At 43.9% G+C, this 21,056-nt stretch overlaps 1 protein-coding gene across 10 annotated transcripts in view; it reads left to right on the forward strand.

Annotated features, from left to right (window-relative positions):
* DAB1 (DAB adaptor protein 1) overlaps positions 1-21,056 on the forward strand; it is a 1,094,329-nt gene that overhangs the window by 1,022,548 nt on the left and 50,725 nt on the right. For 8 of the 10 annotated variants that reach the window (XM_045857163.1, XM_045857172.1, XM_045857182.1 and 5 more), the window contains 5 exons: positions 5,188-5,319; positions 5,951-6,070; positions 6,489-6,527; positions 8,126-8,191; positions 15,192-15,251. In XM_045857163.1, the coding sequence (XP_045713119.1) occupies positions 5,188-5,319; positions 5,951-6,070; positions 6,489-6,527; positions 8,126-8,191; positions 15,192-15,251 (417 nt within the window). The remainder of the gene's footprint in view (positions 1-5,187; positions 5,320-5,950; positions 6,071-6,488; positions 6,528-8,125; positions 8,192-15,191; positions 15,252-21,056) is intronic. The other 2 variants (XM_045857224.1, XM_045857228.1) reach the window with 1 other exon arrangement.

Here is a 21,056-nt window from a genome sequence, read left to right on the forward strand (position 1 = left end):
GAAAGGCCTTTATAATGAGCCTGGGCCTGCCTTTGTCTTGTGAGGTTTTAACTACTGTAATTGCCTGTAGTGTGAAGTAGTGTATTTTTCTATGTATCTATTTTTATTCTGTGTCTATCTGCTTATCTGCTTTTTTGTTTTGTTTTGTTTTTTTGTTAACTCACTTGAATCCTGGTGGGTATTTTTCTGTAAGTAGTGTTGCCTCAGAAAAACACACATTCTCATACACACACACAATAAAAATATGAAGGCTAAATGGAGTAGAATTTATTCTTTAAAAAAAGCTAATGGTAAAGTCTGAGCAGATGACTTCCTAATCCATACTTTATTTAATTGGCTGTATTGAGCCATAGTACAAATTAAGTCTTCTCTGTAATTTATTCTGTCAGATGGTAACCTTCCAAACAATTTGATACTTCATTTAAACATTGGTAAATGGCTCATGGAAATGCTAATGAAAAAAAAGGATGTAATGATGATCAGATAAGAAACCCTCTGTTCACAAAATGGGTCCTGTGTGAAATGTCATGAATTAACCTGATTCAATCATTCACTGAACATTTATTGAGCAACTACTTTGTGCAGTGTATGTCTTCAGATAACTTGGTTCTTCCTTCTTTCTTTAATTTATCAAATGTTATTTAGCACTTACTGTTCAAAAGGAACAAAATTAGGAGCGAGAATAAAATTGAGGAGAATCAAACATTGATCTTTCCGTTAAGCAGCTAACTAATAACTTTAAAGTGGAGAAAAAAAAAACAAGTTCTTTCTGCCTAGAATGCTCTTTTCTCCTGATTTTCTTGGTACTCCTCCTTTATTCTTTGAGGCTCAGTCCAAGGTCAGCTCCTTTGTCACCACTTCTCTGATGCCCTTCCTCCTTCTATGTAACAACTTATGCACACCATGAACATAAAGCTGGCCTTGTGATAGTGCCTCCCTGTGGCATACAATTGCGAGATCCTTAAGGAAGTGACTCTGTTTTAATCATCTGGATAAAAGTAGCGCTTAGTATGAGACCTGGACCATAACAGGTGCTCAATAAATACATATGGTGTGAATAACATGAGGGATGGGTGAAGGTGAAACAAAATTGAAAATTGTGAAGCATCCTAGATAGAAGAACAAATGCAATGCCATGAGATCTAGAGACAGGCAATATAACTAAGGGAATTGGGACAGTCAGGGAAGGTTCCTTGGATGATGAGCAGGATGTTGGAGCCAGGCCTCAAAACACAGCTGTGGTATAGTTATGTGGAGTCAACGGAGTGTGAGTCAGGATGAAGAGCTAGATCAGCAGAGAAAACAATGTGATCCGTGGCACAGAGGTAGGCAAGTACAGATCCAAAAATGTGAGTGATGAGTCCTTCAGATTACCTGCAGTCCAGGTTGGCTGAAGTTCACCCAGGAGGGAAGGTCCAACTGGACTGAGGAATTTGATCTCTGAACTGTCCTTGGAATTGTTCAGTAAAAATTTTGTCCACGATGTAATAAACAGGGTTCAGAATGGGAGGAATAAATGAAGATTTTGCTAAGAGATAGGATGTTCTTAAAACCGCTAGTTTTCAAACCAGATATCTGCTTTGGATTTTGGGAATGTTTTAATATCTAGGGTAAATTTTCCCAAGACAAAAATTGTTTTCCAAGGAAGAAGGAAGGAAGAAGGCTGACCAGAACCTGTCATCCCTTCACCCTCTCCCTCCCACACCAGCCTGGGATTCGCTGCCACCCCCAGAACAACCTGTGAGGCCCCAGGGTCTCCCCCCAGAAACACTCTGGGGTGAAGCCATCCTTACCTCATGTCTCCCTCACCTCATGTTTCCTTCACCTCATGTCTCCAGCCTTTGCTGCTCAACAGATACCACAGATGGCCTAGCTCCTGAGAGTTAACTTCCAGGTCCTGCTACTTGTCCTTTTCTTTGAGATCCTTGTAGCTGGCTTTTACCCACACCTGATTTATGACACTCTTTGACCTCAGATACCTTCCTTCTGCTGGAAGCCAGAACAGATTCAGTTCTGCCTCCTGACCCAGCAGTCCCCTTTTTCAGCCCGGCCTGCCTGGGGTTATAGTTTTGTTGTTGGATTATGGAGCCAGGAGTCTAAGGAAAGGAGACCTTGATTCTGTATAATCTTGTTTTCCTTTTTCAAAGCTTCATCATCCTGAGGAAGGAGAATGGGACCTGCGTTTAGGAGTGGTCCTGCCAGAACTCTCTCTGACCATCAGGCCTTTCATGAATAAAGTCAGAGTTGAACTAGATGATATTTAGTAATCATCTGTTCCAACTGTCTTTGCTTATGCCGATAAAATCTACTTGAAGACCTGGAGCAATTTTGAGGCTCAGTGAATAAGTAGTTGCAAGATCCTCTGAGCTGCCAAGATGAATGTGATAATGTGACTGTGGGATTAGCAGGATTCCAATATATTTGTATGTCCAAGTATCTATATTATATCTGCACGGTTAAGGTTGTGGAAAGTGGAGACACATCCTCTCACTGACTCTTAGTTTCCAAACGAATGAGCCACTTTCCGAGCAGTCCTTTTTAACATGTCATAAAATTAACTATAGGAAAAGATAATGTTACAAATATCTTTAAGCAGTTCATGCACACATAGCTACACTCTGCAAGGCAATATTAGGTATCATCAGGCATTAAAAATGTTTTGATTTTAAAATACTTAATGAGGACTCTCTGATAAATTACATCTCCATCTGCCATCTTGCATCATAGGTGATGTTTTACCATTGCACAGTCATCTCCAAATCTAATTCCACCAGGAAGACTTCTAATCGCAGTTTAATTTTAAAGCAATATTCCACTTGGCAATCAATAAGGTACTGTCGTCAAACTTTGATTTAACAGGAGACGTGGATAACATTCTTCACATTATGCAGAGAGAGAAATACTTTCAGGAAAGGGAGAGGAGAAAGTCTTTGTCTCCCACTTCCCTTCTGTCTACCATTCAAGCTCACAGAAGCCTATAAATCAATACCCCCATGTAATGTGAATATAAATCTCATCAATTTTGCATCATTAACACCATGAAAAAGCTACTGCTCTTTGAGCAGTTTTTCTCTGCTAGCTAAATATGTACTCTTAATAAAACAAGAATAAATGGATCCTGATTAGTCTGCCAACAAACACTTCCTTCTTCACCAGCCTTACTTGTGTTGAAATCCACTTGAATTATACAGTTGTCTCATATCCATTTGAGTAGCCAGGGTGACTGAGCACTGGCAACACCCCCTAAGCATGATGTCCAGTGGGCAGTGGGCAACCTGGACAGGGCACAAAGCTGAAGGGAGAGTCCCAAGGGGAGTAAAAAGGTTAGTGAATGATCAGACTCTGGAAGGCTAAGGCGTGGCAGCAAATTCTGCAGAGGTGATTCGTAAAGTTGGAAGCCTAGAAAGATGACAACAGGCTATGAATGGATGTTTTGGAAGGCCAGGACCAGTGGTGGCCATCCTGAGAAGCAGATATCCACTGTTGTCAGAGGCTGGCCATGTGATGTGAGAGTCTAATGGCTGAAGGATCTGGAGAGATGGAACAAGACCTCAGACAACATCTACTCCAGTGGTTCCCACTGTTTTCATAACTTAGTTCCCATTGTGTTACGTATCTCCCTCCCTGCAGGGACTCAGTAAGGAATAAGATTCTGTCCATAAATAGGCATTTATAATCATTCACTTTCCTATTTGAATTATTTAAACCCATAGTGAATTTCCAAAGAGAATCTGCTCAAAGATTAGCTAAGGAGTACAGCAATAACCTGATACAATTCCAAATAAACTTGGCATTTTCATTTGCAAGCACAGTGAAATGTGTAGACCTATGAGCCATAATTATACATTTCTGTTTAGCTTTTTAAAATGTTGAAAATTGCTTGGGAGTTATTTTTATTACCTTTAATGACACCAATAGATCCAGTGCTTCAGATTAGGAGTCACTGATCTGATACAAACATCTCATTTGAGAGAGGAATGAACTGAGGTCCGGAGAGATACAGTGAGTGCCTTATGTTCACATAGTGGCTAGAATTGAAGCTTCTTAATAGCCAGTATAATGGAAAGGCCCTGAAAGTTATAAGGATTTTAAGCAGATCATATAATGCCCAGATATATAAATAACCCTTTACAGAGTACTGTTTAATGAGGGTTTCTTTAAGTATGTTTAGTATAGGAAAGTGATTGTAAAGACCACTATCACCAACAGGAGCATTATTTGTTGGAACTTAGGTAATAAAGGCAGGAAGGTCAGTTTCAAAAGATTTTCAAAATTACTGAGCAGCTATCCCCATTTCCCTTATTTACAACTATGGGCCAGGCACACAGAAAGGTGCTAGGATGCAAAGATGAGGAAGACAGAGCCTGGTGGGGGAGATGGGCAAGGAAGCAAACCAACAGAGCAGGAAGGTCCGGGAAGGCAGGAGCCCAGGATGCTGTGTGTGAGGAGTCCAGTGCATCGGGAGTTTCACTGTTGCTAGAGACTGAAGTCCCATGGAAACGCAGAAGGGAAGGATTATTTCTTCAGGGAGAGGGAAGTGAAGGCTTGCTCAGGGGAGGTTTCACAGAGGTGGTGCTATTTCCAGTGGCCTTTGGAAGAGAAATAAAATTTGGGCAAATGGATAAAAAAAATGGGCATTACAGACAGAGGGACCAACTCATGAACAGCTTCAGAGATGTGGGGAACCCCACCTCTAGCCCAAATGGTGACTTTGGCCAAGTTAGAAAAAGGGGCTTGTTCCTCAAGACCATCTATCATCACCATCTGTCAGAAGATTGTTGTAACCATGCAAAGCATGGTTCTGTGAGTGTGAATGGCGCCCCTAGTGGATGTACAGTGTATGTCTTCCACCGCAGCCCGCACAGGCGCTGGGTACGTGAATGTATTAAATAGCAAACCAGAACTTAGACTGGGCTGTCATGAAGAAAGATACAGCAGAAACCACCACCACAGACGCTCATTCAGCATATGAGCAGTCCTGTTTATCTCTCGGTCACTGCACTAAGACCTCAGAGGGGAGTCTCCATTTCTCAAAGGCAGGCACAGCTCTTTTTCCTTCCATCTGGACCCAACAGCTTTTCCAAAGCCCGTTGGGCCTGTTCACACGTAGCTGAAACACATCTCTTATTGATTAACAGCTCCAAGGGAAAGTCCCCTGAAATATGCTCTTCCTTTTGTCTCCCATAGGCCCTTCAGCATCATCATGCTGTTCACGAAATTTCCTACATTGCCAAGGACATCACAGATCACCGGGCCTTTGGATACGTTTGTGGAAAGGAAGGGAATCACAGATTTGTGGCCATAAAAACAGCCCAGGCGGTGAGTACCCATCGAAGGAGGGCGCCTTTCCTTATATAACTTTACAGGACCGCACAGTCCCGCTGCTGGATTCCGAAAGCCCTGCCAATGTGTGACTAAGCAATGCTGGGACTCAGGCTCCCGTCTGGAGAAGGATACACAGCCGTGAAGCTAGGGGACATGCTCACACTCATGCCCATCCAGTTTTGTTGTGGCTTTTTCCTAATGAGTATTTCGTAATGACTAATTATATTCCTTTTTGATTATGCCAAATGGAGGCACAGTATACCAATAAGTTTCCTTGCGTTCATAGCCTCATTTAAAAAGAAAATAAGAGAAAACAAATAGCTATTTCGCAGAAGGCCTACTCCAATTTTATCGTATCCGAAATTACTAATAAATAAAAGCATTGCCTTTATGCTTATGATTAGATTATTATGAATTTACAAATATAATTAGTTGAAGAAATGAACTTTAGCCTAGTGCAATTTGCTAAACCAATATAAACAAGGTAGAATTAGTTAAAGATGGAATGCTTTCCATTTAATAGAAAAAGGAAGAACTGTGGGTCATAGTGAAAACAAAAATTGGTGTCTGCAGCTCAGTCCCATCCCCTTATATTAATGCTTTTTTGTACGACATTTTACTCCAGGCTGAACCTGTTATTCTGGACTTGAGAGATCTCTTTCAACTTATTTATGAATTGAAGCAAAGAGAAGAATTGGAAAAAAAGGCACAAAAGGATAAGCAGTGTGAACAAGCTGTGTATCAGGTACACCTGTGAATTTATCCTGGTACCAGAGAAGATCGGGGCTTAACGAAAACAGATGTGAAAACGGGAAGTCAGGGCTTCTCCTCCTCCTGCCAAGTAGAAACAAAGATGAAAGGTTCCCCTGTAAATTACTGGCACAAAAGCAAAGCATTAGAAATGATCCGTTATTCTCTGAAATCTTGAATCCAGAGGAAGATTTCAGGGGAGGACAACGGAAGAAACACAGTTGCTGTTGCTGTTGTTCCAAAGGGGTGGGGGTGGCTGCAAGGGTTTTGATGTTTTTCTGTGTATTTTCTGGCTTAATGACCCACCAGCCTCTCCTTCCCAGAGCTGGTTTCTTTACTGTCCTGTAACATAGTCTCACATCTCTCCTTTATGTCCTCTGCTTTGCACCCTCCTTACCCTCACTCTGCTGTAGACAATTCTGGAAGAGGATGTTGAAGATCCTGTGTACCAGGTAATTTCCGAAACCAGTTGGGGTTTTGGGGGCAGGAATGCCTAGGCCTATGGTACAGACATTTTGTCCGAGACCTGAAGCATCCTCTGCCTGCAGAGCCAGGAGAGGGACCTAGGCAATTTCTGAGAGTGAGGACTGCCAGCCCCTCCAAGAGCGAATTTCCATAAACACTAACTGAAGTTTGCCCGGCGTCAATGACCTGGACTTGGAGATATGCTTCTCCCTTCTTGCCCCTGCCTCTGCCCCTCCACAATCTGTCAAAGTCTAATCCCAGAACTGAATGTTCTCAAGAGTCTCTTGACTTTTCTGAGTTCATTAGAGAGACTGAGTAACGAGGGGATTCCTCTGAGTTAAGAATTAGAGACAGGGACTGACATTTTGACGACATTTGAACACAGACCCAAAGGATTGTTTGTAGGCTTTAGAAAAGCTGTGGGGAGAAGTCTCTCGAAGCCCCATGTGGCCAGGCTGTCCCTCTGATTAGCTGGCTCATGCCACAGGTGCTGTTGTGAGGAGGGAACAGGAGATCCCAGAGACATCCCAGCCCGCAGCTTTCTCTGCACTCTCTTCAAGGTTGCAGCTCAGGTGTGTGTAGAGAGGTGACTTCTCTTAAGCTCAAGTATGTGCTCTGTTCAAAGATGCAGAAAAAAGGGAAGAGGAGGCCTCCCCCCACCATGCTTATTCCTAAGGAGAGAAAGAAGCCCCAAAATGGACTTGTTAGACATGAAAGAAAACAAACATATTTCTAACTGGGACACATATGTGTGATAGATGTGCATGTGTCACATAAACATGTATGTGAATGCTTGTTTTCACACAGAAAACTTCTATGACAAAAGTAAAATAATACAGATTTAAAAAGGTAAGATAATGTGGGTCTCTTATAGTAGAAGAATTATCTAGCATAGGAGACAAAATGAAGTCGAAGGTGCATGTAATGACCTGACCGCCCTTGCTTTACACTGAATGCTGAGGGCGAGTGTTTGTTTATAATGGGAGCTTGGCCCTGGCTCACAGGCTCACAGAGAATGAAGAACATAGGCCATTTTGATATGGCCCGGTTCTTTACAGGCAGAAACAAACATGCACATGTAAAATTTGATATCCAGTATTTAAAACTGAGAATGTAAATTAAGGTGATATTTCTGGGGTGAGGGAGTGTGGGGCTTCCGAGCACTCCAAAATTGGCTTAGGAACTTGAACCTTAAAGAGCAAAGGAAGGCAACCAGTGTAACCCAGAGTTTACACAGTTGGGGTCCACGCAGTCCCAGGAGACATCATTCCCACTCAGCAGTGCCAGCACAGCAGGCATTACTAGGATAAATGCCATTGAGTGAGGAGGTTATAACTCCAGAAGGTTCTGCTGGGCTCCATGCAGTCATCACTAAGGACTGGCCATTAGACATTTGTAGTTGCCCTTGGAAAAGACAGAAATGTGCAAGGCCCACTGGTATTTCAATAATTCAGTTGTCGCTTTAACATATTTTCACTTGTACCTATTTCTTTAATGCTCACTGTGATTTGTACCTTGAATTCCAAATGCTTTTTTTCCTCTTTCTTTTTCCTCTGACCTTTCCTTTCTGGCTGCTCCATAATAGTACATTGTGTTTGAGGCTGGACACGAGCCAATCCGTGATCCCGAAACAGAAGAAAACATTTATCAGGTATAATAAAATCACTTCTCTCTCTCAGCGTTGCACCACTACTGATAAATGCTCTGATGGGTCCGAAGGGCCAAGGGCTCTCTCCCACACGCTCCACTTGGTCATTCCAGGCTTGTTAAAATACCTCTGCATGAATTGGCTTTTATTTTCCCTCTAATTTACTGGTAGTTTTCATGCCTGACCATTGAAATGGTTAATGGCCAGTTGGGTACAGTGTTTTAACTTTGAATGGCTCTTAACTATTTTCAGTTGACCCCAAAATCAAATATTCCATTTAACTAAAGTAATCCATTGGAGGGTTATTGTCCATAATATAGCAGAGTGCTTTGTTTCTCAAAAGAATATGCTCATTGAGTTTCTTTAAGCTAACTGCACTACTGAAAATGAAGTGCAAATTCAAAAATGCTACTTGAAAACAACATTGGGAAAATCAACTGAATAAAAGAAAGTAAAGCTAAAGGTTTCACCCCTTCTGAAAGGAAGGTAAATTAATGTTCTTAAATGTCTGCTTATGTGAAAAACCATAAACACACTTTTAATTCATTTAGTTCTCACAAGTATTCTACAAAGTAGGCACCCGAATCCCTCTTTTACAGGGGAGACTGAGACTCAGAGAGGTTGAGTAGTGTTCTCAGGTTGCACAGCTGTTTAGAACTGAGAGCAAACCCAGACTGGTGTGGGGAAGCCCAGCTTCGTCCCCCCTGCTTCCCCACTAAAGAGTCTGAGTAACTACAACCCAGCAACACGCCCAGCGCACATGACAGCCTCCCATTTTTCACTCATTAGAATTTCGGTCCTAATGGGAAGATGAACATTATAGAGGTAGGAAAATTTTTAATGTATTTCCTAAGTGATTTTAATCTTCTTAATTTACTTAGTTGTGTGGTCTGTTATTGTGCCTTGGGCACACATTACTTGAGTAATAAAAATAAAACGGATTTTCAGTTTCCATCAAATGTACAGAATTCTAAATGACCCAAGTATAGTGTTAGCTCCATCAACAGCTCAGTTTAAACCAGCCCCGTGGAATAATAATCTAAGCACACTTGACCATTGAACAATATGTCCACTTCCACGTGGATTCCTTTCAATAAATACCTGGTCTGGTTCCTGTCTTTGGCTGGGAATCCGCAGATGCAGAGGGCCGACTGCTAGGCAATGATCTGCACCATTTTATATAGGCAACTTGTGCATCTGCCAGTTTTGGTATCCCGAGGGTGGGAAGTGGGGTTTTCCTGGAACTGATCCCGGTGAATATCCAGGGACAAGGGAGCTTTCAGACAGTCAGAAGGTATCCACAGGTTAGCACCTGTGCAACAGTCAGGGTCCCATGTGTTTCTATCCATTGAATCTGTCTGGACTGGATTCAGGTGTGAGGTTGTGCTTCTCAGTTTTGTTTAAAAACATCACTGACAAAGTTGCTGCCTTCAAACTGATAAGTTGCATATTTGTCTTCAGTGTCAGATTTTTGAGTACAACCTTGCAGGGTCTGAATATGAGGCCAAGGGAGCCGTGAACCAGTGTTCCTCTGGTTAGAGGAACACCTTTCCTTTTTCCTTTTTAAAAAAGGAAAGGGAGAACACCTTTTCTTTTTCCTTTTTAAAAAGATTTTTGAATTACAGTTTACACTCAGTATTATCTTATATTAGTTTCAGGTGTTCAGCGTAGTGGTTACACAGTCATAGACTTTATAAAGTGGTTCCCTGATGTTTCCAGTACCTACCTGGCTCCATACAGTTATTTCACTATTATTAACTGTATTCCCTGTGCTGTATTGTATATCCCCATGTTTATTTTGCTGCCAATCTCTACTTCTCAATCCCTTCACCTTTTTCACCCAGCACCCCAATCAATGGACAAGTGGATTTTAAAAAACTGGGTGGGTACATAGAGACAAAGTACAGGGCACCTTTTAAAACAGTAGTCCCTTCAGTATAAGAGGTTTCTGAATTCAGGCTTAGCTGTAGTCGGCAGGACTCCTATTGTATCCTGTAGAGGGCTGTGGGGGACAAGGTTCTGAGCGGGGCATCAGGTGAGTGGAGAACTGGGTTCTAGTTCTGGCTCTGTCACCAACCACCTTTGGCTGACTGGTAGTGGGCAAGGTGCTTGCCTTCTCAGAGACTCAGTTTCCCCAATGACAAAGTCAGGGAATAATATCTCCCTAACTGACAGGTAGGCATGGGAACGAAACCAGCTCACATGGAGGAAGTACCGAAGAGGCTTCACCTAGGTCACACAGAGTCCACTGTATGTGGATTCAGGATCTTAGTACAAGTCCCACCAACACAGCCATTATTCCACGCTGTCAAGTTCCTTTCTTTCTCTGGGCCTCAGTTTACTCATCTGTAAAATGAGTAAATGAAACTGAGGGGTCTCTCAGGCAATGCCTTGTTCTTCTCTTTGTACCTAGTTGCCTCACCATAGGCCTGTGGTTCTTTAGAGGGGCATGGTAGCTTGCTCTGCAGGGCAACAGGACCCTTAGAAATAGTAGGTGTGCTGTGTGTGTGCACATGTGGGTGCACACATAGATTTGGTAGCCTTTATGCAGATTGTGGGCCGCTCTGTAAATGAGGGTTTATGTGCAATATTAAGATACCCCTCACAACAGCCCTGTTATTGCCACATGGCAGATGAGGGATGTCAGGCTCACAGGGTCACAGCTACAGGAGGTAGAGCTCTCCACTAGCACCAGCTCTCTCTGACCTCTATAAATATTAAATAGATTAATCCTGAGACTCTTTTCAGCTCCAAATGCTGATGCTGAGCTTCACAATCAGATTCTGTATGTGTTTTAAGCCACTATCTAAAAATCACACTTGTTTTTGAACAGTTCTGACCTCTGAGGCTGTCTGTTCATCATTAACAGGAAGGTAGCATTTAAGGGAATGAGTATTTTATCGCCCTCTATTGGAAAAGCCTCTAGTAATTTTCCTTTCCTCCAATTGCCAGGCTAGGGCTCAATTTGCTTAACAAAAGGTAAGCTCTTGGGCCTAAAGACATGGCTGGGCTTTTAGGAAACTGCTATTAGGAGCCTCATCATTTTTTTAAGGGCCTCCAAGTGCTTTTTATCTATTCCTCCTAGGTCAATTGCAATGTGTTTCACACTTCAGCGCAGTCCAGGGTGGACTCTGGTTTCATGCCATCTCCTGTTTTCTGGAATAAAGTAAAGTGACCTGGAGCCTAATCCTTTAACTATTTTTTCCTATAAAATAGGGATACAGTGTTATCTGCTTCTGGAAGTGATGTGCAGATGTAAAGTGAGGAGGACAGCACTTGGGACCTAGCAGGTGCTGTGTGAACATTTCCTTTGCTTCCAGAAGCCATCAGTGTCAAGTGCTGCCCAGGATGCCGTACACTTCATGTACTAACTGAAGTAGGACATGACTTGCTCACCTCATCTTGTCAGAGGGCCCAACAGAAAGCTGCAGCCTCTCCTGACTTTGCTATTTATAACTGCAGCCTAGGGGAGGCGGAGGCTCACGAGTAAACATAACCTGTCTTTGAGGTTCACCAGTCACATTTCCCAAACCGGCTTAATAATAGTGATTGTCTTTCTTTTTGCATGCCTTACAAACAGCAGCCATCCCTTCAAAACAACACGGAGCCTCACAGAACAAAGCATTTTTACACCTCACTCAATTTTGACCCTTCCAGTAACTCGGTGAGATAAAAATGGCTGTATGACAACCATTTTAAGTGTAAGAAAAATCAAGCCCTCCTATTGGAGTGCTGGGTCCATGGCCAGAGCCTCTGATTCTAAACTCAGTGCTCTTGAGTTTCTTAACAAGCTTCCTGCATAAGTGAGATCACAACTTTCCAGGCAGGCGTCCTCCAATTTCATTGATTCAAAAGTCATTTTTAATCGCCCATGATATGTGTCAAGTGCTCACTTTTAAATGATAAGTCTCTAGTCCTGTGTCACCCAAGCCTGAAACTGCTTCCCCATGCTATCACTATGTCGCTGGACTGAAGGTGTCTTCTGTATGTACAGTACTAAATATATAGTTTTTAGAGTCATTTCACATCTATTAACTTGTTCATTTAAAAATTGATTATGTGCCCCTAACAAGTGCCTGTGGTCCCCACACTCAAGGAATTTATAGACCAACCCCTTGGATGCTCACAAAAACCAGATGAGGAAACTGAGTTCAGAGGACAGAGTGACCGCTGAGGTCACACAGCCTGTGGCAGAGCCAGGATTAGGAATCAGATCTCCCAGGGTGTTCTGGTCCAGAGCTGTTATCTCTCTACAACATCGCTTACTGAACTGGACTACAGACTGACTGCATGGACTAGCCAGGGGGACAGGAGAGCCAGGACCAAGGCTCTGTCCTCATTCCTTTAGCGCCTCTGCCAGTGTTCTGCCCTCAGCACATACATGGTAAATGTTTGCTGTTTAGACGTTTCTTGTTTAACCAGTATTTACAGATGGGAGAACAAGGGTATAAAAGCAGTGGCCTTGCCCTCAGCAAGCTTGCAGAGCAGTGAGAGCACAGAGGAGGACCAGGCAGCTGCAGTGTGCTTTCACAAGTCCTCTATACGATAAAGCACCTTTTACACTCTACCCCAGCAGCCTGGTTTTTTTCATTCCATCTCCCCAGCAGGACAAGGAGCTCCGTTCAATCAGGGGCCATATTCCTCTCGTTTCCCGTCATTGTTCCAGGCAAAGCACAGTGCGCCACACCTTATAGGTACTTGGCGACTTTTATTTTTTAATGACAGGATGCACCGGAGGTTGCAAGAGTAACAAGAAAGGTTCATCCTAGGCCCGCAGAGTCAGGCAAGTCTTCCAAGAAAATGTCCTGGCTGAGATAAATCTTAAAGGACAAACAGGCAGATTAATATCTCACCCATGGGAGAGCCGAGCAGAAAAGCTTTTTCAATTATGCACAGTTTGGGTTTATCCATCCCACCACTTTTCCTCCATCTGCAGGGATAATTGAGAGTCAGCAGCGGTTCAGCTTGCTAAGTGCCCACAGTGAGCAGTGAATTACAGGGAACAGAAATGCTGTTCATGTTGCTCAGGAAAGGGTGAGCTAGTAGAAATAAAGTGAGGGCTGGTAATTTATTGGCCCTCATTAACAAGGACTCTGTATGCATTCTTAGAGGATTCCTTTTAGATGGAGCCCAGTTATCAGGAGCAAAGAAACTGCATTCTTCATTGGCTACTGTAAATGAAGATCTTCAAGGGCTGCTGTGAAGTGCATCTTTTGCACAGCCATGCTAATGCATAGACCATTTTCTGCAAGCATTTGCATGAGCTCCTGGGAATGTAGAATGTGATGTCAAAGAGACAGAAGCTCCCCAAACAGCTGTAGGACCTGTGAGAACAGGGGTGAGATGCAGCTGTCTGTACAGTGCAGCAGTTGAAAGGCAATCTGCCCAGGCTCAGACCCTTGTCTTCCCTGCTCAACGACTGCAGGACCCTCTCCAGGCTTCATTTTGCTCCTCTGGAACACGGGGACGATTGTCATCCTTCCCTGATTGACTTGTCTGCATGAGAATGTACATAAACGAATGTTTAAAATAGCTCCTGGCCTGTAGAAAGGGCCTTATCAGCGTTAGATCACACCGTTAGTAATAAATGTCTTGTTTGGTAGCCAGGAAGAGCTGGGTTTGCATCTGATCACTTCCTCACTATGAAGCTTCAGACAAGTGGCCCAAACATCTCTGAGTCTCACTTTCCACTAGTTAAAGTGGAGGCTATAATACCAGCTTCTTAGGGTGATTGTAAGGGTTTTACAGTTAAATGAGAGTGAAATTGACAAAGGGACTCAAAGAACAGGCCCAAATTCTTCCGTGTCTAAGAATGATATGGTTACCTGGCCCAAGTCTAAAAGATATTTTTTTCTTCACCATTTCCCACATCCCTCTCTGGAACATTTACCCAGCAGACATACACAGAACACCTGCTGGGTGTTCGGCACTGTGCTTGCCCTTCAGAGGCTCCTAGTCTGATGAAAGACACGTGAGCAGACATAAAATGACGTCGAGCCGACCCCTCCAGTGCGGGTGTGAGCTGAGCTCTGCCAGGTGCTGGAGAAGAACAACTGTGGGTACTTTCAGTCTGGAATATTTCAGTACAGAGCCCTTGATTGACAAATAAGAAAAGTATTCAATGCACTGTTCTTAGTATTATAAAATGCGTTCATGTATATATGACATTAATGATAAAAGAAGCTGTCGTTCTAACATTTTATGGTACTATGATGCAAATTGTTTTTGATTACTTACTGTCTGTTTTCCAATTTGATCCTCACAATGATCTGAGTGAGAAGTAGAGCCAATAGCACCCATTTTATAAGAGTATAACTCAGAAGAGCTAAGTGACCAAGAGCTAAGAGCTTAGAGCTAAGAGCTTAGGGTGGTCTGGCCAACATGTGGCCCAATCAGCACAGATGGATGAGAAAGAGATGCGTGTTTTTTAAAAACTGAGATTTTTCTTAATTCTAGTCTCATGATCTTCATACCATTTCTGGGTCCTTTTCTTGAACAAAAACCTCTGACAATTATCCAGTGGCTTGTATATATCCCAACAGAAGTGGTACTTGGTACTGGGACCTGGGAAGTTGCTATATTTCAAATAGCCTGGATGTCAGTCTTAGTGTTGAAGCCAAAAACTGTCTTCTGATCCCTTTGGACAGCTCAGAGAACCTCCCTAAGCCTCACTTTTGTCTTGGGTGAAATGGGGATTATTTTTTTTTACCACATGGTTGCTGGGGTCTCTGCAGCTTCCTCTTCTGTGACTCTGTGAGGAGCCCAAAGGCAGAGACACCTGCAGACGTTTGTTAAATGATTCACACATACCCCCTCCTCACCCAGTTTTCCTAAGAGGAGAAGCCAGGCGTGCTGCTTTCACAGCCCCTTGGGTCTGCCCCTGCCTGGGGCCTTAGGGGCTGTTCTCACACACGCATATCCAGACTGGTGTTGAGGTCTGGTTGGTTTGTTCTTTCAAAATGGAGTACCAGTGTTTTGACTGTTGAATTTGATTTTTCCATAGGTTCCCACCAGCCAAAAGAAGGAAGGTGTTTATGATGTGCCAAAAAGTCAACCTGTAAGTGTAAGTATATCTCCTTTCTACTGCTGGGTTCCCGTGACCTGGATTCATGTGTCTACAACCTGAGGAAAGGAACCCCTCTACTGGATGTGTCATGACCCACATGACTTTGCTGTGGCTGCATGCGGGAACCCCTCAGTGGTCAGAGGGAAGGGAGCACAAGGGACAAAATGGTGGGACTGAGGGAGGGGTGCCAACTGGGAGAAGGTCTGGCTCCACCAGTGGGAGTAAGTTGAATCGTGAAAACCACCAAGCCCAAGGTGTTCCATGGCAAAAGGCTTCAGCCAAAGATTTTATGATACCTGGTCAGGTAGGGGGCAGTGTATTGTTCTGAGAAGATTTTTGTCCTTCCAAGTTGGAAGTGGTTAGAAGTTTCAGAGGGACTACAGAGGAAGGGCTAGTCAGGACCTTTAGCGTATGTGAGGGTCCAGCCAGAAGACTGGAAAAGGCCGTGCGCAGTGGGCTCATGGAGGACCCAGGAAGCACTGTGCCCGTGTGCTGGTGGGACTCCTGGAAGTGTGGGAGGGAAGGGAAATGTCAAGCTCTGTGGTACTGCCCCAAGGCACCCTAGGCCCACACCTACATTTAGGACTTCCAGTTGGTACTTTGCAGGCAACTTCTCCATATAATTCAGGGAGTACTGGGGAGCCAGGGAGGGCTCTTGAGCAGGGGGACATGAGATTCTGCCATGGCCTATGTAAAACAAATAACAACAACTACAAAACTACGGTGTTTAATCACTATTGATTTTAATCAACTCAGTCATGGGTGGAAAGAGCATGGGCTTGAAGTTGTACAGACCCTCAGGAACCCCAGCTCTGGCCCTAACAAGCTGCTGGGAGGCTAAGTGACTCTGTCTGGACCATCATTACCAGTTCTGGACCCCACACGGTGGGAGACATAGAGACACACCTGCGAACTTCAAGATCAGATTAAATAGGGGGTCTGAGACCCCATCCCATGAGGAGTAGCTAAAGGACTTGGAAATGGTGGGCCTGGAGAAAAGGGACCATGGAAAAGAAAAGATGGAGAGGGGCACCCAGAGGGCCGTGTACAGGAGAGGGGATGTGGCGCTCTGTGTCAGCCAGCTCATGGAACTGAGATTAGTGGGTGCACCACAAGAAAGCCAGGCCCCACTCCGCATGAGGGTGATGTTCCAAGGTCACAGCTGTGCAGGTCCAGGGAAGCTGAGCTAAGAGTGTGCACTCCCCATCACTGGAGCTGCATCTGGGAGAGACCACCTGTCAGAAAACTGGGAGCGGGGGATCCAAACATGGAATGGGTAGAGGGGCCAGTGAGCTCTTGATGTCACTTCCACCCCTGAGCTGTTGGATTCTCTGAGTCAGGAGTCTTTCTAGTCTAATCCTTAGGCACCCCCACCCCAGCTCCCCTTGGCCCTTGTGACATTTCTTTCTGATGAGTGTCCCTTTCTTTGTCCTACTCTGCCAGTATCTTTCTGAAACCACCATACCCCACCTAAATACTGGTTCCAAAACCCAATGCAGGTAAGTTTCAATGAAAAAAAAAAAAAGAAAAGAAAACCATACCCAAAGAAAACCCAAGTCTGAAAACATAGTAGAAGATATACAATGAGGTGCCACTCAGAGAAAAAAACATTTTTCTCCCTGAGGCCTTTGCATTTAATCAAGCCATCTTGTCACTGAGACCCTGGTCTTTCCTGTCTCAGTTTGGTCCAGACCCCATGACACAGCTCCCTAAAATTCTATTTATGCCTAAATTGCCTCACTGACCCCTAAAAGGTTTAGATATGGGGGGAAACAGGCTTCATTTGCTACCTTTGTTTTGGCAAATTTATTAACCAGCTTGGCCACACTATCTCCATGCTTAATGGTTCAAAAAAAACCCAAGCTCCTTGCCCTGTACAGCATACCTGGCACTTGGGTCCTGGATACAGCCTGTATCTCTATCTACCCCCTCCTGGTCCAGCTCTACTGAACTCTACAGCTTCCTGAAGCAGTCACACCCTCCCCCACCCTCTCTGCAGCCCACACAAACAGTCCTTAGCTTCAAGCTCTGCTCTCAGGGAGACTCTCTGGGTGTCTGCTCCACACAGTGTCAGCAGAGTGCCCCTGCCTCTGTGGCCCTGTGCCCTATCATTCCAGTATTAATAGCCTTTACCACACAGTATAAGATTGCTGCTGCTTCCCCATCACTTCCAGGAGCTTCCTGAGGTCCTTGTGTTTTCAGAAGCAAGCCCAGGGCCTGGTCTGTGGAAGCCAGGCACAACACAGCTGCTCTAGGGGTACTTAATGAATGTATGAATGACCCTAGCCTGCAGTAGGAATTAGTAAAAATCCCCAGCACTTTCTCTTAATGGGAATTCTCTGTCTGTCTGACTCTGAAAGGGTCATTCAGAGGAATAAGGTTTTGGTGGAAAATATCTGGGCCACCTGAATGGCCTGCAGTGGCTCCCAACCTGCTGTTCCCACAGAATCCTGGGTGCATCTGATGGTGATGATGGTTTTTCCGTGAATGATTTCAACATTTCTAAAAGTCTGAAAGAGGCAGCAGGTAAAAATCTCAGGTGCTGATAAAGAAGCAGATGGATGCATTTGGAATGTCAGCTCCTGTTCTTACTACCTGTGGGACTCCTGACAAGTTTCCTTGCCCCTCCAAGTCTCGGTGTTCTCATCTACCAAAGAGGTTATTGCATCTAACTTGTGAGGTGATTTTGAGGGGAAAATGTATTGGAAAGTTGGTCCCACTTGCTAAAAGCTCTCACAAGTACTTTAAATACCCTACACCTTACCCTGTCTGGGATCTCCCTGTTCTCTAGGCTTCTTCCCGTAGACCTTCCCTGATGAGGGACCTCCTATAAATCTCCCTGATGATGGACCTTCCCTAGGACGCCTCTGTGCTGTGGCAGTCCCTGCCATGATCTCCCTTCTTGCTTCCTCACTGCCTGCTCTTTAGCCAAAAAGACAAGCACAGCCAAAGTAATGTGCATGAAGCAGGGACTCAGCAGACTTCCATAAATTCCCCGCAAGAAGGGACACTGACCAGTGGCCTGTTGCTCTAGCTAACATCCAGTTTCTTTTTCCTTGGGTCCACGTCTACACAAAACTCCGGTAAGAGACTCAGCTGTCTTTAGAGGAAACCTCAAACCAGCCCAGGAAGAAACAGCCTGATCATCAGAGTTAGATCAGGGTGTGCTCTCATCCTGGCCACCACTTAAGGGTCCTTAAGCAGCTTCTTACATCTCTAGGCCTCATTGCTGTCCTCTGTAAAAGGAAAGTAATGCCTACCTTGTGTGTTTATTTGGAGGATTAAAGGAAACATTTATGTAAAACCCTTAACAGGGGATATGGATTAGATTAAATGAGAGCATTTCTATTTGTTGCTGTTATAAGCAATGCACCAGCAAACAGTTCTCATCGAGCTGGGAGTGCCAGGTACCCTAGATGATGACACTTCTTCTCTGGGAAGACTTCCCAATCCCAGTGTAAGCAGCCCCTCTGGGATACCTCTGTGCTCCTCTTCGCAATGATCACAGTGGATTGTTGTTTTCTTTTACATATCTGTGTGGGCCATTGGTCTATGGGTTCCTTACAAGCCTTGACTTTGGAGTTAATGACAGTACCAGCCTAAGATTTTTTGTGTTAGGACTCAATGAGCTTAGGTATGTGAGTCAGCACAGTGCTTGTGAAGAGGGAAGATTCAGTAGCTGTGAGATATTATTCTTCATGTTTTCCCTACTTTGGGGGAAGCTCCTTGAGGACAAGAATAACTTTTTCCTTAACTGAGAACATGCTTATTGATCTCAGGGAGGGAGGGAAGCAGAGAGGGAGAAAGCAAGAGAGAGAGACATCAATGTGAGAGAGAGAAACATGGACTGCTTGCCTCCCATATGCGCCCTAAACGAGGATCGAACTCACAACCGAGGTATGTGTCCTGACCTAGAATCAAACCTGCAACCTTTGGGTGTACAGAACAATGCTCCAATCAACAGAGCCACCCAGCCAGGGCAAGCATAACTTTTAATCATCATTATTTCTGAAGTAACTCTTACTAGGATTTCCGGTCTCTGAGATTTTGATGGTGGACTCTTCCCCACCCCTCAAAAAAAATGTATGCACATGAAAATTATTGTAGACCTTGAAGCCAATGGGATCCCTCAATATCATCATCTAGTACCCCTGTCCTAAAGCCTCAGTCACTGGCTCATCTTCACTCTTCCATGGACAGAAATAGCCTCAGTAAGGTGGCAAATTTGACGTATTGGGTTCCAGAGTTTTAGGACAGCAGAAGTTAGAAATCATTGTTTCCTATTGGCCTCACCTGACCTAATGCATCAACTTATGGGAGCAAAGTATTTTTTTTATTAGCTAGCCATAGGTCCAAAGAGAAAGCCATTTGTATCTCTTGACTCTCCCCCTTCATGTAAATGGTCCCAGCCCTAGTCTCACACTACCTTGCTCCTTAACTGTGGAGCTCAGCTATACTGGCTCCTTCCATGTTCTGCTTTTACAAATAACACGTTAGGATGCTTTTGTTTGTTTATTTTCATTTGGACCTGTAATGTCCCCTTCTCCTAACAGATTTGTTCTTAGGATCGTGCTATGCTCCCCTCCACTGTTTCCTAGGAACTCTGGGCCAAGATAAGGCTTAACCCCACTAACTTCTGGGTATACGTGTACAATTTAACTCCTCCTCGTCAGGGCAGCCGGAAGCTCTGCAGAGGGGCTGATTTCTCCTATGTCTTAAATAAACAAGTATAATTTTTATGTCAAGATCTCTGAAATCCAGTGGCATAAATGCTGTCTGACAGGAAATGTTAGGTGGCTAGAGAGGCAAGGACATTCAAGCAAAAGGGTATACTTTGGGCAAAGCTTTGAAGGATGGGCAGGATCAGAATTCACAAAAGAGAAACAGAGTACCTTCTGGGAAGATCACTGAGGTCCCCCTGGCACTTGGGTTTATACTACCCATACTTAGCAGCAGTCAGAGTTGATTAATTTATCATCAACTTTCATTTTGAAGAAACAGAGACATAAGTGGTCTTCCTTTCTGCCAGCTGATAATTGTGGTCGTGTTGTTTAGACAAATATCCTGTGCCTTTGAGGCTGTCAGAAATGCACATTTCTGAGTGGGGAGAAAGGTGTGCACTAAGCATCCCATCACTGCTTTCATTATTTAGTGCTTTTTGCACTGTTAGCCTTTGAACATGATTCCAGTTCCACAGTGGGACCATAGTGGTGCAGCCACAGGCTGCTGAAGTGCCTATTCCAGACACTTTCATGCCCCTACAACACTGAACTTGGTTACTACTTACTGTAAAGGTAAACTGTTTCAGTGACACAGGCCTTAACCTTAGTATGCTTCGTGTGATTTTTGCCATTTGAAATGCTCAGTGATTTTCTTATCACCTTCCCTCCTCCTACCCCCTCCCAATATTCTTCTGGCTGAAAAATATTTTTTATCCTTCACCTTATAACTGCCTGGTTTAAAAGTCTTTCAGGTAGTTGTATTAGGCATAAAAGACTTTCTAATTATCAGTAATACCTTTTGGGGGCCTTCAAAACAGAGATTCTTAAAAGTTTGGCATAGTGGTAAATAGGAAGGACATAGGTTTTCAGATTGGTAAATTGGACTTGACATTAATTTCCTTTTGATGAAATGCAGATTCAGAAATTGAAAGGAATGATCAGATCTTCCCCCCCCCCTGAAATTCTTTCCTCACTTTGGGTGTGATCTTCATCAATCACTTTGACTTTCTGAGACTCATTTTCCTGAATGGAAATGATGAGCATCTTCTACTAACATCTCAGGGCTTTGGCGAGACTCACG

The sequence above is a fragment of the Phyllostomus hastatus genome, unplaced genomic scaffold (assembly GCF_019186645.2).
Source record: "Phyllostomus hastatus isolate PE091 unplaced genomic scaffold, TTU_PhHast_1.1 phas_contig_147, whole genome shotgun sequence".
NCBI lineage: Eukaryota > Metazoa > Chordata > Mammalia > Chiroptera > Phyllostomidae > Phyllostomus > Phyllostomus hastatus.